Source organism: Aphelocoma coerulescens, chromosome 2 (genome assembly GCF_041296385.1).
Source record: "Aphelocoma coerulescens isolate FSJ_1873_10779 chromosome 2, UR_Acoe_1.0, whole genome shotgun sequence".
In the NCBI taxonomy this organism is placed as follows: Eukaryota; Metazoa; Chordata; class Aves; order Passeriformes; family Corvidae; genus Aphelocoma; species Aphelocoma coerulescens.
In genome coordinates, this window is record NC_091015.1 from 147,018,635 (window position 1) to 147,035,420 (window position 16,786).

A 16,786-nucleotide genomic window follows, 5' to 3' on the forward strand; every position below is an offset into this window, starting at 1 on the left:
CTAGCTGCAGCAGAATGTTTATTAGTAGGAAAGAACATTTAGGGGATTTCAGTAGGTGAATTTTTTTGAACTGTTGGTATCCACCATACATTGGTTTTCATCAAGATTGTTAAAAGTCACATATTTATATAAGAAAGCAATAATTCATATTTAGGTGCAATCAGTAATTCCAGTATGAAAAAGCACCGTGTCACAAACAATTTACAATACAAAAGTCTTCAAAATCTAACATTTAAAAACAATATATTTGTTAAACAGTAATAACAATACAGTAAAAAAATTCTTATTTCCCTTCAAACAATACTGCTTATATATTTTGGCACTCAAAAAGAAACTATCACAAATGTGCCTTTTTAGCCACACAATGCTGTTTTGTGAGTGTCTATATAACAACAGAAAACATGCTTTTGAAGTCAGTCATTTTGCCAGGTGCAGTTTGAACTGCTTTCTCCATTAAAAAGGAAAAAAAAAACCAAACCTGAAAGAAAAATAACTCCTAAGCTGCAGCATGTCTTGTCTTTTGGCCCATGACACAATCTGGAGAAGCATCTCTCAGACTCAGTCCATCTAGTAAGTCAACCCTGCCTGAAAGGCTGGATCCAAGCCCCACTTCACTCTCCAAACCTGCCAAGAAATGTAGACCTAAGCCACCCAAATGGTCCTGTCTTTTAGGGACTGACCTCAAGTTCTTGCTGTATTAAGCACCCCGATAAATTCTGACCCTAAAATTGCTGCTCAGGCTCTTCCTTTCCTTAATTCCCCCAATTTTAGTTAATTCATTTTAAAGTCACTTGCACAAATGGTCTTGCAATGTGAGCCCACCATTTTTGTCCTGGCATAGCCAGCAGTTCCAAGGAAAATGAAGTTCTGAGGAGCATGCATTTGGTGAGCTACCCGGTAAGGGGGCCTGATGCCAGTGGGGTGCCCCGGGTCAGGAGACATTCCTCCCAGGTCTCCTCCTGGGGCCAGGGCTGGCACACAGCGTGGGAGGGGGAAGCTTGAATCTGAGAGAGGGAAAGAGAAAACTAGACTTTTCAGGAAGAATTAGTTTCCACTCAAAACTGACCCCTATTAAAAGAAGAACGCAGGTGCTACACGCTGGGTGAAACACCGGTGCCTGCGTGCAGCTATGACAGCCCCTGAAAAAGGCTGGTTCTAGTGAACATGCAGTCCTTGGTGCTATCTCTAGAAGCTGAACGATAACAAAAAAAAAAGTTTTAAATAGTTTTTACATCTTACATCAAAGATGCCACTACAAAAACACAATAGTATCACATATTAATTAGTACAGTCTTAAAAATGCAAACCAACGCTGGTAAGACTCCCATACATTCTGCATATCATATGTACAGAGGAGAACAGCTTCTCGAGAGGACAGTCATAGAGAGATAATCTTCTGTTTTCTGAGTACATTGCATAATACAAATACATTATCAGCATAAGAAAACTTTATTCTAACACTAAGAGCTCAGGAAAGGTCTTAACTGGAAGTTAATAGCTGGGGGAACCGTGCACGTGCTGGGGGGCACAAATACACAACCCTCCGCCAAATTCTCCGTCTCTTTCAATGGCCTGATCATCCACTTTCATTTTACCAGGTAGGTTTAACATTAGGTACAGGCTCCCAAAGCATGGAACAGCACAGGGCCACATCCCCAAAAGCTGCCCCAGTGTGCCTGAAAGCCGCTCGCCTCTACGTGACCTTCTCATGGGCTTTGCCTGGCGGAGAACCAGCTGGAGACTCAGAATACCACCAGATGAGCTTACAACAGAACCGGGGGGGGAAATTAACACATCACAACAGCTACAGGCAACAACACACAAGACATTTGCAATTCTAGACAGCCGTAAGAAAAATAAGCGGACCAAATTAATTTAATTCATAGTTGTCCCTCTCCTTTCTGAATGGTAAAAGTCTTCCTTAGGATATGTAGGTTTGCTTACAAAGCATTCATCTAGAGAGGTATCTAGTTTTGCCAAGACACAGGATATGCTGAACTCCATGCTGCTGCAGTGAATCTGATCATAGTAGATCATTAAAAGTTTGATTTGTTATCTCTACTCTATGCTGCAATGAGGCAACAGCCTGAGGGAACAGAGAAAGCTCTCCCTGTGGAATGGTTATGGACTTAAATAGGAACTGGACACTTTGATCCATTCAGCTCTTGGCCATGTTTTTATCTCAATTTATTAGTTTCTACAGCATCAAAAATATCTGCCCAAATTTAAACAAATTGTTGCGATTTAATACCAGCCAGCAACTAAGTCCCACAAAGCCACTCATTCATTCCCTTCCAGTGGGATGGAGAGGAGAATTGGAAGGGTAAAAGTGAGAAAACCCATGGGTTCAGATAATAGGGAACACAAAAGCCCAATGCACAAGCACAGCAAGGCATTCATTCAACAACTCCCACGGCTCAGCCATCCCCAGAAAAACAGGGCTCCACCACAGGTAGTGGTGACTTGGGAAGACAAATGACATCACTCTGAACAGATCACCCTCTTCCTCCTTCTTCGCCCCACCTCTTTATATGCTGAGCATGACACCATATGGTCTGGGCTATCCCTGGGGTCAGTTGGGGTCAGCTGTCCTGGCTGTATCCCATCCCATCTCCTTGTGCACCCCAGGTTCCCTTGCTGATGGGCTGGGGTGGGAAGCAGAAGAGTCCTTGACACCATGTGAGCACTGCTCAGGAATAATGAAAATATCTCTCTGTTATCTCAACACTGTTTCCAGCACAAATCCAAAACTTATCCTCATTCTAGCTACTGTGAGGAAAATTAACTCTATCACAGCCAGAGCCAGCATACAAATGAGTGAGTACTTTTGCATCCATCACATCACTCACTCAGCCATATTTAAAAATCAAAAGGTATTAAGTACTCCTGTCAGAGTAGGACAATATTGGTCACTTCAGGCTCAAGAGCAAAATAATGCTGAATATACAAATATTAACTACAAGACTGCTTGGATGGAATTGAAGTGAGCAAGTGGAAGAGATAAACATATTGAAATGCAGCTCAATCTGTCTCCTTGAAGCAAGTGCGGACAAAAATAATCCCTAATGTAATTAAGCTCTTCATTTTTACCAGGCACGGTGTGCCCACCTCTCTGGTAATTGCTCAGTCAGCTCTGCTCTTGGGATCATTGGGACTTCTGCATAAGAGCTGAAGGACCAGCAGGGCTGAATCTAAGACGATCCAAAAAACTGGAATAAATCACAAACACACCTAAAACATGAATAAGAAAATGAAACACAAAATACCAAAGAAACATGATTTTGTGGAGCATTCTTATGATTAACATTGAACATGATGTCTTAAGTAACCTTTCTTAGATCCTCATTGGATTGAAACCCTGGATTTGTTTTTTCTTTTTCTTCCAGATACTAATAAAAACTATTTGGCTGCCCTGGAAATGGGAATAAGATAATGACAGGAAATAAAAAAGTGGTGGTGGCAAGGAACTGCAAGTTCTCCCCCAAACAACCACACTGGACCCATTAATCTTCCCTCTGCGTGCAGCCAAAGAGCAGCACAAATGAAGTTTAGAATCTACGAGGATTTTCTCAGATGGGTTTACTAATCACCATCATCCTGTCATCCCATTTGGTGGGGAACCATGCGGCCAACCCTGAACAGTGCTGAAACCCCTGCTCCCAGCAAGGAGAAAACCAGAGGTCACACCCTCAACACTTGTTTTTGACAGACAGCAGGAAGAGTTTCTGCCTGATATTACTATGCCAAAATTACCTCTTGGTCCACAGCATCTGGGCACTCCTGCAGGATTGGGGCACTGCACGGGGATGCATAGGAAGGTTCTGCTCCAGCCTGGAAGAAACCAGCTCTCTGTGGAGTAAAGGGAGGGGAGCGGAGACCGAGCACCAGGAAGATTCAGTCTGCAGTGCCTCAACAAACACGTACACAATAATGAAAAACCATGTTGTTTCAGAGGTTTAGTGTGCCTTTAAAATGTTTAATAATGCCATTACTTAATAATAGGAAATAAATAGTGTAGTACCCACAGGTGGGCAAAAGACTGGGAACCAAATCAGAAGCTGCTCCATTTAAGTGCATCAAGCTTGGCTCCTCCATGTGTCAAGGGCTGGTGATTGTTACTTGTTCACACAGAGGCTGGGGATGGCAGGTGGGAGGAGGCTGCAAAGACTTGGAGAGCTGGATACCCTAAGCACATACCCTGGGAATGTGAGAATGTCTTTGGTATAAGGTCAGGGCAAGAGGGGAAGATCTAAAACATGTCAGGTGCACAGTAAGTGAAGCCTATGCAGAGGGTGGGTCGCTGTTTTGTGCCTCAAGATCTAGGAAGCCCTCAGCCTGCCTAATAATCTCAAATGACCGTGTCTGTGGCAGGACACAGAATCCCCAGCCTCACCACACGGGGCTGAAGCAGCCCAGGAGGTACCACGGACTGGGCTGGCATAGAGGAGCTGTTCTGTGCTGGCTACTGCTGAGAGGGTTTCACTGTGCAAATTCAGACCCTGGGCTACAGGCAGGGATGTCTTTTGCAGTTTTTCATTTCTCTAGTCTTTTCACATTGTTCACTAAAACTCACGCTCTTTTTTTGCTTTGCTTATTGTGCATTAACCAGCATTTTACAGGTGATAGCTTAATCCCAACTACATATTAAAATAACACAACCTGTGGGAAACAATGAGAAAATCAAACCTGTACCTAGCAAGAAGCCCCCTGCATCTGGCTTTTCCAGCTTAAGATATGGACAGTACATCTGAAAAGGTTTATACCTTATGCTGTGAAAATCCTCACCCCTGAAATAACTTCTCAGTATGGATAGTTTGGAAACAACAGCAGCAAAAGCCAGGATGGAATAAGGGATACTGTTGAGATACCCATAGTAGACAGGGATAGTTTCTGCAAGGGACAAGGAGATTGACTATGCATCCAACTGATGCTTCTACTACTCTGAAGGCCAGAGGCACCTAATGGCTTTTGCAGTCCCTCAGCAGTGGTCCTGGTTTCTAATACCACTGATTTCCATGCCAATTTACAATTCCTGCTCTCTTTTCTATGTGCTTAAAACACAGATGTTCTTTCCACCTTCCCCAGCCTGCAAAGTGACACCTGGGCTTTGAGAGTCAACGGAGCTCTCCCTTCTTCTTTTCTACCATGACCGGGAATGAACTCCTACAGTCAATGTTTTGTCCTCAGCTGCACTCAGGGAAAGCCTTGTGCTCATCCTGGGAGCTGTTTGTTCAGTGCCTGCCGGGGTACAGTGAACAGCTCTGTTGCTTAATTTTAGAGTGTATTTTGTCAGCACCTCTGACAGAATACGCAGCAGACAGAGCTGCTCACATAGAAGGTGCCATTTCTAGTCAAGCCCTATCTGGAAACACATCACATCACGTGTCTGATGTATCACTGCTGTTTATCTTACCTGCCTACTGCACAATCAGTGGAAAACTGCATGCAGCTCTGAGCACTGCTCAGCTATCTGGCACTTGCCAAGTTTCTCTACATTTCTAAGCACAAGTTCTGCCCATGATAGCAAGAAAAGGAGCTTCCCCACTTTAAGGCTCCTACATGAGATCCTGCAAAGAATGCATCCAAATGCTTCTGCAAAGGGCAGGTGAAATATTCTTCTCCACCAGTCTTGCACCAGGTACCCAACATCTAACTCCTGAGCCCAATGACTGCCATGCCAGGAAACCAAGGGAGCACCATGAGAAAGACAAAAGGAGGTGCTGGTGTACAGGGTGTTCAGGAAGACTTGTCCAGCCCTTCCCTCCAATTGTTTCACTTGGCACTTGTAGGCTAAACTGCAAAAGGAAACTCTTGAAGGATCCCTCCTCAATCCTGACCTGCTATATTGCTATTGTGTTGCATCTACACCAGCGGTGCTAAAAGAAGAGAGAGATTTAAAAGAAGGAGGCAGCTCAGCTCAGGGCATTTGTTCTGAGGCAGGAGATTCCCTTCTCACTGTCACATGTCCCCAGGGACCTGCCAGGTGTCACCGTGTTCTCTGGTTCACATGGACGGAGATGTATGGCCAAGGCCATCTTCTCATCTCAGCTTAGTCTGCAGATTAGGGCTCAACACCAAGTTACCACCGTTCACCAAGTTTCCATGAGTCAGCTGAGACAAAGTTCTGCCCACAGCAAATGCACAGTAATGCGACTTAACATGGTCTGCAGTGAAAGAAAATTAAGCTAAGCCGCATTACTGCACTTCTGCCGTCACTGAAGAGAGCTGAAAAGTCCTGGGGCTCGCTCCCCAGGGGCAGTGTTCAAACCATGGGGACTTGGTCATGTGTGACTACTTTCTGTGCTGGTGTGCAATACCTCTGCACACAGACCTCATCCAGCTACAAAATGAACACACTTCTGGCTTACTGTTTTAAGCAGCCGCAAATGTGGAGGTCATGCCTTACAACACAGAACAACAAGGACAAAATGTGCCAGCAACAAGATAAAAATCCTACAAGCTCCTAAGAACAGCAAGGGAACAGCAAAGCTCTGGGAACCTCAGGAACATCACTGCTGTGAACTGACAGGGCTTCAAATAATGTTGAAACATGAACATTTCTTCAGACCTTTTCAAGCTCTAAGTGCTCACATAAACATGTGTGTTGGTTTTACAAGGGTTGTGTTCCCTTTTCCCTTCCCAAAGCACACTAAAACAAAGAGAGGCTACTCCAAAACTCACAAGTCATAGCCCTCACTTCACATCTTCTGGCCCAGAGTTTGATAAGCTGACTGGGAACATCAGATAAATGGGACTGGCATTTTCCATGAGTTCAGTCTGCATGTGGGATGCACTCATTAATTCCTTCGGACAATGCATGAGTGAAGGCTGCCTCTTGCACATGCAACTGAAACTAGAGAATGCATCTACAAAACTGAGAAATATGAAATAGTATGTGCTGTCTGCCATCCTTCCTGTATGGAGATACTGCTAACGAATCACTCAAAAGTGTCTGACTTGCTATGCTATTTTATACAGGATACACCACTTTGCCTTCAAAAGCTTTATGAAGGCAGCTCTGATTGCAAATGCAAGTGACAGCAAAGCAGAAAATTTCAATTTGAGGCGCAGCACACCACTGCTGTCCTGCTGATCTGAGGTCTGCAGATGTTCCTATCACAACTCCAGCTATGAATCACTCCTTAAGTACATGCAGAGGCAGAGGAAGAAAGGGATAGTTAATAATTTAAAATAATACCAATCATCAGTGGCAGTCAGGTAAAAGAATAACCTTAGTTGTTCACTCTGTAAATGTTTATACAAAAGCCTTATCTGCAGCTATATCCTCTGCAGCTGTAAGCTAATTCTTACTATTTCAAATTCTGTGAACTGTGGGAAGCATTACATCTCTGCTGGCCTGGGGTCAGAGCATAGGTTGTGCTTTCAAGCACGTGTTGTACAGGAGTAACATGGGAGGTGAGCCTGGCCCCAACAGCCCAAAACTACTGAGCAAAAACAGAGGGATTAGGTTCTGAGCCAGAAGCATCTTGTAAAATGAAAAAGAGGTGGTATGCAGTCACTTAAATAAAAGGCAACGTTTTAAAAGCTTCGGTCACATGCAACTGCTTTCACAGAATTAAGAAGAAGATGGAACTATAGAGGGTATCTGAGTTCACCTTCAGTAAATGCCAGCTTCCACAGGTCTGGGCTGCTTTGGACGTGGGTGCCTGCACTGAGCCGGGAGGTTGGAAGTTCAGCAGGGATCCTCTGGTGTCACCTTGTCCTGCCCACACAGGGGTGGTGATGGAGCACCCCTGGAGTGGCTGGGGCGGCGGCACTGGTCATTCCCATCTGGCAGAGAGGGGTGTTGATCAGTGCATGCCCACTGACCCTCCTTCCAGATCCCCAGCAGTCTGGCCAGGCTTCTCCTGCTGAAAAACAACCCTAAAGCACTCAAGACAGAACATGACTTTCAAAATACATGGGTGATGGATATGGGAGAGAGGGCCAGAACCTCTCCAGGTAAAGCAGAAAATTACCTTGAAGAAAGTAAGCATAGACTCTCCTTTGAAGGGCTAGATTTGTGCACATGGTATCTAATGAAGATTTGGGAGAAGGAGAGAGGGAACATTTTCATCAGCCAGAAGAACTGGTGCAAAACTTGCCAGTATTGCTCATAACACCTGAAAGCACTGGATATTAAAATCTGTTTGTGTTTTGGTTGGGCCTACTTTGCTTTCTTATTTTCCCACACTCAGCTCAGTATTTTGATGAATGTAATGGAAATATACCATCAACTGGATTTCTGTGATTGTTTGAGACAAAGGTGTGTGCTTGAAGACATTTTTTGAGTGTCACTAGCCACTCATAAAAATTTTAGTACAGCTGATTAACAATGTTATTTTCAATTTACTTTTATTTTCTCTTAACATGCTTTGCACTTCACACCTGGCAAAGCAAATGGTATGGAAAAATTAAATATAGGATTGTTTCTGTCAGTTATTGTACATGCTAGCTAGTGTTCCATAGAAGATTGTTTATACTCAACTACTTATTCATGACTTCTAATTAGTACTTAGCTAATCATCATCTGCAAAGCAGACTTATTTTACTTGGTTTATTTTAAATTAAGGCTACTGGGGATTAGCATCTACAAGGTCACTTGACAAAATTCCAACTTTGCCTGTCAGACAAAGGTTACTCTAATGAGCTCATGAATTCCCAATACCGTGCGCTGCCTGCATGGGTACCTCTCCAACAGGATCACAAAGCAGACTTCAGCTAATGACTGATTAATACCAATTTAGTCAGCATAATGCCTCCTGTTGCTACAGCTTTTCCAGCTTTTCTTCTGCAACAGCACTTGTAAAGTCCCTAAGAAATCCCACATGTGTGTACTAGCTTTGCATACAGCAATTTTGACCAAAGGATAAAATTTTGCAGCAGCAAATTTCAGAACTCCTGCATCTAGGCGAAAAGATAAACATTCAACATTTCTCTCAAGAGTTGATCTTTTTTTGTTTTAATTTTTATATATATAAATATATCATAAAGCGTACCATTTCCTCATTTCAGTACAGATTTTTTGAACTTTACTAAAATAAATGAAATATAAATGCTACAATTTTATGTTTAAAACAAGTTTTGATGACAGCCTTCCTCTAAGAGCAGGCCCGGAAACTCTGTTAGCTACATGGAGAGAGACAAAAACACCCCCAAAACTTCCTGCTATGCAAGAGCATTCAGAAGAGCAGATGTGTCTCAGCTGGAGCTGCTTGCAGGTTCCATGAGTTCCTTACGTGAATGCCCACTCTCCTTAGTAGCAACTGCTTCATTACTAACCTGAAAACTTCACATTCAACATTTATCTCCCTTAAATTCATTGTCAAGACCCAGTTTTTATATCTGTGTCTGCTTTTGCTGATCCCAAACGGCAAGAGGTATTGTCAGTTGTGGATTTGGAGATCAGGATTGCAAATTGCTGAATTTTCAGATAAAGCCATATGACTTCAACCACTGTAAACCTAGTAAAAAAATGTCAGCCTTCATTTTGTCCCTTCTCCTTCACAACGTGGGAAGTGTTCACAGCATTGAAACGATGAGGCATAAGAGTGGATGATACACCCAGCACATGTTTTGCACTTTCATACTTCCTCCCAGTCCTGTCTTTGACCTTAACTGGTGCCTCCTGGACAGGAGAGGAGGTTCCAGGTGATTACTACCCCACCCATCACAACCCCTTTGGTTCAGCCTTACTACACTTTCAGGTCCTGCAGGTGAATACTTAACAACTAAAGCAGCAATCTAAAATCTGTCAGTGTGTCTTGCTGCCAAGGGGTTTGTTGTTGGTTTACTCCTCCTCAACACGTACTTTCCAAAACAGATACAAACAAACAAACAAAAAAAAAACCAAAATGAAATTTTAAAAACAATGGTAACACCACAATATCTGTTTAAAACAGTACTGCCCGTGCTCTGGACAAATTGTTAAGAGCAATTCAGCATTCTTATAATTAACCCACAACAAAAGAAGCTATAAGATGCCACAAATGAAGGCATAATTGGCCACACAGAGGCAACACTACCATGAATGTTGTTTGGCAAGAAAAAAAAAAGCAGATACATAATTCATCCAAAGGACAGGTTCAGAACTGCCCGGCACTGCTGGGATCACACTGCAGGAGACGGACAATGGATGGATCACTCTTGGCGCCTCGGATGAACTCTTCCAGAGAGAGCTTTCCTAGAAAAGAAACACGTTTACTTAGCTCACGTGGTGGGTTGCAGCACACCTGTCAAGCCTCTGGACACACAGGATGGAAGGCAGCCGGGGAAGCCAGGCAAATCCCTGGGAAAGCAACCCTGCAAGGAGAAGTCCTGCCTGCCCACACCCTGTTGGCCTTGCAGGTCGTCCCATGTGTGTGGGACACCCCAGCCACCCCTGGTAGCTGTGCCTACCCTGGAGGGTGCCTACCATCACGGTTGGTGTCCATCTGGCGGAAGATCTTCTCGGTCCTCTTCTCTGGTGTTGACTCGTCTTCTGGCATCTTCATTACAGAAGAAACCATCTTATAAATTGCCTGTGTGATAGACAGAAGCAAAGAGCTTGTAAGAAACACATTATCTTAATGCAAGGGTACAATGATCTTCTTGTGACAGAAACAGGCAGAAGATATCCTGGGAATACGAGAGAGACCTGCTTTTTGGGTGCTGGAGGGTGTTGGATGGCACCAGTACATGCAGCTTCCCTTTTCTGTGGAACACTCGTTTGTGAAATACTGTGTTTCTTTACTTAGTCATGGTCAAACACCATCTGGGTTTGGACTAAGGCTACATTTTTCCTTATTAAAACAGTCTTTGGATGAATTTATCATTTGTACAACACATTAGGCAATGGCAGTTCCCAGAGCCTGGAGGAACAGCCAGATCACCAAGGTCTCGTCCTGTGCTGTGATGAATCTCCATGCTTTGGCCACACAGGCTTCATCCTCACCACACCTGTCTCCTCACCCTGCCTTTCCTTCTCCCCCATCTCCTTTCTCTCCCTCCTTGGTCAGAATCCTGTCTGTGGGGAAAGCAATGACTCACTCCCTGCATTTGCTGCACCTCACAGATAACAAAGACTGGACCATCAAGGAGGTGACCTTTTCCTTGGGGTTTGGTGAGTGTGCACAGCTCAAAATCGCATGCACAGTTCGCTCCACAGAGACCAGATGTTCTGGTCCCACAGAGCACCACTACCACCCATAGCTATTCTCTGCACAGACATGCTTGGTACTGGCTGTCCCTGAAAGAGGGGTAATGTTAATTTTAAAACAAAGTTGAGGATCTGTCTCTGCACTGGTCACCCAAACCTTGCTGGCAAACATATGCATGCAGCGCCAGTGAACACCAGGGCTCTGCGTTAGGTATCTCTGCGGTGCCACAGCTGGGACAGCAGCAGCACCCAGATGGCTGCAGGGTGGTGGCCTTGGGGGTTCCTCCCAGCCATTTGGAGGGGGAGCCCATCCCAGCCCAAGGCACCACTGCCCTGGTCCAACTGGGCCCTTCTGCTGCCCACTGCAACTCGTTGGCTGTCACCTGATTGCTTTAGTTATTTGTTCTTCCTTTCCTCCTGCTTTGGGAGGGGGTCCCTGGTGCAAGCCAAGACTTCTCACTGGGCCACCCCTCTCTTCTCTTCCCTTCTATGAAGGCACTCTGCCTAGCAGCTCACATCATTTGGCTTAGACTCCCCAAGGATTGGCTCCAGGAATGTAACAGCACAGAGGATGCCACTAAGACATTTTACACTCAGACTAGGGAGCATCCACGTCCTTGGCCAGCTTGCTGGATTCTCCTCTGCCAACAGCTCACCTTTCACACCTCCAGGGCTTTAAAGAGACTTACATCCTAAGAAAAGCATTTGTCTGCTTAATTAATTATCCCTCACTTATGCTCAGCATAATCAAACATCTCCTCCCCCAGTTATGTCACCAAGAGTGTGGCTGTAGTTTTCAGGTCTGCCCTTTGGGAAGTGTAACACAGGCTATGGACCTGAGCAGGAGAATAGAGGTGAACACTTCAGCATGAACACCTGCTGGCTGAATAGAAAAGTGGTGGACACCCTTTTAATCATCATCACCATCATCATCCTCATCATCATCATCATTTGAACTGCAGGAGTGTCCAAAGGCTCCCAAGAGAATTATTGTTCCAGAGTACTCAGCACAGGCAGGGATGCTGTCCACACAGCCATGATATTCTGACACCAGGAGCACAGGAAAAAGGATGAACATGCAAGCATGTAAACACAGGGATGAGGGGGCTGGGGGAAGGAGGCAACAGGGAAGGAAAAAAATGGTGGACAGTAAGAATTTAGACCTTGCTTCTCCTCATCAGCATGCAAGGCTTGTGAGGGTCAGAGCAGAGATGAGGCTTCTAAATCTGCCAGTGTTTAAGCATCTGAAGCTGTCTGGCTTTTGTCTGGGGTAGGAAGAGAGGTGGAGGGGTCACTCCCTCTCTCTGGGTGAGAGGACGGCAAAGCAGAAAATCTGCATTGAAAGTGTGGGAGGAATGCCCCAGACCGGGAGTGAGGGCGTGTTTACCCTGATCAAAGTAACCATAGTAAGAATATGCAGATTTTTTAGGACAAAAAAAGCTCTTCAGGATGACTTCATCCTACAGGGTCCTTTTCACAGAGGCGTGTGAAGCGAATAAGAGATGAGATATTCTAGGAAAGCCAGATGGGAATAGCATAGTAAGCATTCCTTTCATGCTGAAAATGGTTACTCTGGACAAATTCTTCTGTCCTTACTTAGAAGTTCATTGGGAAGTTTTCCCAAAGTAAAAGCCAGCTAAAGCTGATTAAGAATCTTGAGACTTGCCCCATATTAATTCAATGCAGCTACACAGAACTCTTTATTGTATGTTTGAAAGAGAAAGCTCTGAAAGGAATTTGGTTTCATGCAATAATTACACAGAGCTGGGCTGTGCTAACCTTGGGCTAGGACCTGCAACTGAAAGGCTGCAGGGGTTCCACTGCACATGGAGTGCAACTCCCTGGCCTCCCAGAACCTGGGCTGAAAACCAACAGCGGCAATTCAGCACTGGAAGTTGTTACCTGCCAGCAGACTCCTGAGTCAGGGCAGCTTTAATAGGTGAACTTCTGTCAGGAGTGCTCCTTACAGCTCCCTGGCACCCCTGACTGCCACCAGGAAGTTGTGCCTCCAGAGCCCTGTATACATCGCTGGAGCAAGCACAGGCTCCAACTTCATCTGCTGCTCTGCTGAACTCTCCCCTTTGATTTCCAGCTGCGTGTGGATGAGCAGCAATGGGTGATTTCAGGGCAAATCTCATCCCTTTGCCCACTCACACAGGTTTTGCTCCCAGCTGCTGGCTGCCACTGCTGCACTCAGATCAGAAGCCTTGGTGAGGGCTGCATTTTCCTGGTATACTTGGCAAACTGTCAAAAAGCTCATTATGGTGATGGCAACAGCAATGACAGCACAAATTTTCAGTCGATCCTTTTTACTCTGTTGAAATAAATTCTGATGCCTGAAAGTCTCATGGTGTGAATGACTGGCCTGAAAAAAACTGTTTTCCTCTCAGACTCATGGAGATTTTTGACATTGCCTTTACAGAGCCATATCAGCTTTTTCTTCTTCCCATACCAGCTTCTGTTTCTTCCTGACTTGCAAATAAGCTATTACAGCAAGTGAAACGTGTGTACTCTTTTTATTAAACTGAAAGTGTTATTCTTGTCTCTGCACAGTATTCTTAAAATGCCTTCTGAGTCCATGCAGTGAAAAAATTTATCCTTAGAACAAGGTTTCCATCTCTCATTTGAACTCTTATTTTAAGAGACTAGCCAAATATGTCCTGTTTCAGCAAGGGGAACAAATCTTCTAACTGGTTTGCAGCTATTTTTGAATGGACTGGGCTATTTAGATTATAGGTAAACATATGGCAGACATGAAAAGCCTGAGACATGAATCTGAGAGGAACTGTGACAAGGTCTGTCAAGAGGGCAGGCTGTGAAGCCTCCTCCCACAGTAGTCTGCAGATGTGCTGTGCCTGGTAAGTGCAGCAGTATCCCGTGGAACTCCTTTCTTGAGGCTCTACAACTGCCAGCCCACCACTAAAGTACTTCAACTTCCAAACTGTGCAGTTGGCTCCATGTGGATCTTCAGGCAGGGCTTTTTGGAGACTGGTCTAAGGATGCTCACGGGCAGCCATGGTGAGTCTGCACCGCGCTGTGCCTATGTGGTTAAAGGGCATGACAGTGTACAGAGCTTAAAGGAATGCAGGTGCTCTGCTGCCTAGCACATCACTTTGCAAAGAAAACAGGCCTTAGAAAGATGTTATGGACCATTCAGGTTCATCTCTTTGGCAGCTGGCCAGTCAGAGGGCTCCTCTGGGACATCTTAACCAGCGGTTCTGCTGTTCCCGCGCTTCTGCTGCTGCTGCCACTGTTACCTCAATCTCCTTAATGCAAAGCTGAGCAGGAGTGCAGTGCCTGCATTGCCTTCAGTGCTGTTAGATTAGGCCAGAGCAATGGGAAGGCAATGTAAGGAAGCATCAGCGTAACAGTGAAAATCACTGCAGAGAGAGGGCTTTCAAAGCACAAAGAAAAGCAGACTGAAAAAGAAGAAAAGTGTGCCTTGCCCCTATGCTATTTAAAATACAGTAATCCCACACTAACAGGGACAGTATTTTTGAGTGAATCTAAGACTTTTAGACTAATGGTGTTTCTTTTAGCATTCATTTTGATGTGTTGTCTCAGGCAAAAACCCCAATGAAAACATAATCCTGCTCTATCAATTTGCAAATGTATGCTAGATAAGGGACTTGCAATAGGTTCCTTAAAGACATATATCAGAAATCTGTCGGAGTTCTGATTTTCACTCTCAGAAAAATTATGACAGCTGAGAGCCCCCAGGAAGATATTTGATACAGAATCCTGTCATTCCATATGAAAAAATAATCATCTTTCATAAATGAAAGTGATAGTTGTTTGCTGGCTTTTTGTATCTAATCACTCTACATCAAAGGAACCTCTCAACAAAGCAAGAAAATATGCTCATCTACTTCAGTTTCAGATATCAGCTGAACACATTTCCAGAGACTACACAACAAATCCAATCCGGCTGGGAGGAGCTATGGCTGACCAGTGCAATACAGGGAGATCCCTGCATCCAAAAAAGCCTGAAAGAAGAGAACAGGGTGAGATCTGCAAGTACACTGCCTTATGGGAAGCTCCATCACAGAAAGAGTAGCTTTCCTGATTGAAAAATTGCTGATAGTCCATGGTACAGAAATAACTGTTTTTCAGGCCAAAAACCAGTTATTTCAGACTCTCAAATTTGTGTCCCTCAAAATGAGGTGAGATTATAAGCATCATGCAATTGAGTTTCACATTCAGTCTGAAAGGAGGAGAGAGCCAAACCTCCCAAGAAGTGCAGTGGGATGGCTGGAGTGCCAGGCTGAGGGCTGTAGGCAGCCAGAGTGCTGCTCAGGATTGGATACACACGTTGGCAGAACGTTGCCCTATGCTGATCCCTAAGCAGCAATTTTGTTTGATGACGGCATCATGGCTGTAAAGGACAATGCTATGATTTGGTACTGATGTGAATGTGAAGAACCGGCAGAGCATTTCAGCCTCTAAACTTGCTGACAAGCAGATCTGGGGTAACTGGAAAAAGCTTCTGGCTTTGCTGGTCCTCGTTTGGCTCACTACAGAAAATCCAGCCACTGATGTTTTCATTTCATTTCATTTGACATGAACAAATCTGTGGCCTTGTTCTCCCTGTTTGTAAATCCCGTCGCCTGAGGGGTTTGTGCTGCCTCTCGGCACGGAGCCTTCCCCGGCTCCTCAAGAGCAGCGAGGGGTCCTGCAGCCCCCGCGGTGTCTCCTCCTCCAGAGGAGCGGGCGGTCACCCGCGTTTGGCTCCCTGTGTTTCCTATGTACTACGTTAGTTCTTTTGGGATTCTTTTTGTTTTTTTCATGAGGAGAAATACAGCCAGAAAAACAATAATTGACAGGCTGTTTATCCTGCCTGGGGGAGAGGAAGATTTGTAAGGAACAGAGGATCTCCTAATGCAAATATTCCATGGGGGTTTGTCATGGCACAGAGACAGGGAGGTCCTGCTCCTCAACTCACACACAGGTACACAAAACAGACTAAGTGAAAGATGACACAGAAGCTCTAGATTTGCAGCTGAGCTTTGGATCTGGTCTTGCTGAAGTGGCACAAGTGCTGGTATTGGCCACTGAAGGATGTGAGAAGGGCTCTGGTAGAAAGACAGGAGCACCACATTAGGCTGACTCCCTAAAAGCAGCTTGCCATCGCAGCCTTTAATTTGTGTGCATTACTTTCCCTTGGTTTTCAGTGCAAATATAAGTCTGAATAATACAATACATTGCTAGCACTTCAAAATTTCCAGGGAAAGGATCTTGATAACAGGCTTTTTTTTTTTTTTTTTTTTTTTTTTTTTTTTTTTTTTTTTAAACAGTGCTGCATTATACAGATTCAAGCTGTGTAAATACACTGCCATACAAAAAAATGTTCTAAATCTTTCAGTAGAGTGATGTGCCTCAAGGGCAAAAACATGTTGGAGAAGGCCAAAGTGACGTGGGACTCACACCACACAAAAACACAACCAAAGAAGGTATGTATGGAGTCATCATCTACCCAGATAAGGTTTATCTATACTGGCAACTTAGTATGAAGACAACTAGTATGATTCTAATAATGCAGACCTCACTGGAACTGGGCAGACAAAACACCTTTATAATATGGGAGCTGGTTCTTCATAATAACATGATTTCAATGTTGATTTGCTTCTTATTGTGGAGGGAGCCTGCCTT

At 44.5% G+C, this 16,786-nt stretch overlaps 1 protein-coding gene across 1 annotated transcript in view; it reads right to left on the reverse strand.

Moving 5' to 3' along the window:
- Positions 1–16,786, reverse strand: part of NCALD (neurocalcin delta) — a 60,787-nt gene continuing 44,001 nt past the window's right edge. The window contains exons 3-4 of the mRNA XM_069005262.1: positions 10,415–10,520; positions 1–10,183 (exon numbers count right to left, since the gene is read on the reverse strand). Of these exons, the coding sequence (XP_068861363.1) occupies positions 10,086–10,183; positions 10,415–10,520 (204 nt within the window). The 3' untranslated portion in view covers positions 1–10,085. The remainder of the gene's footprint in view (positions 10,184–10,414; positions 10,521–16,786) is intronic.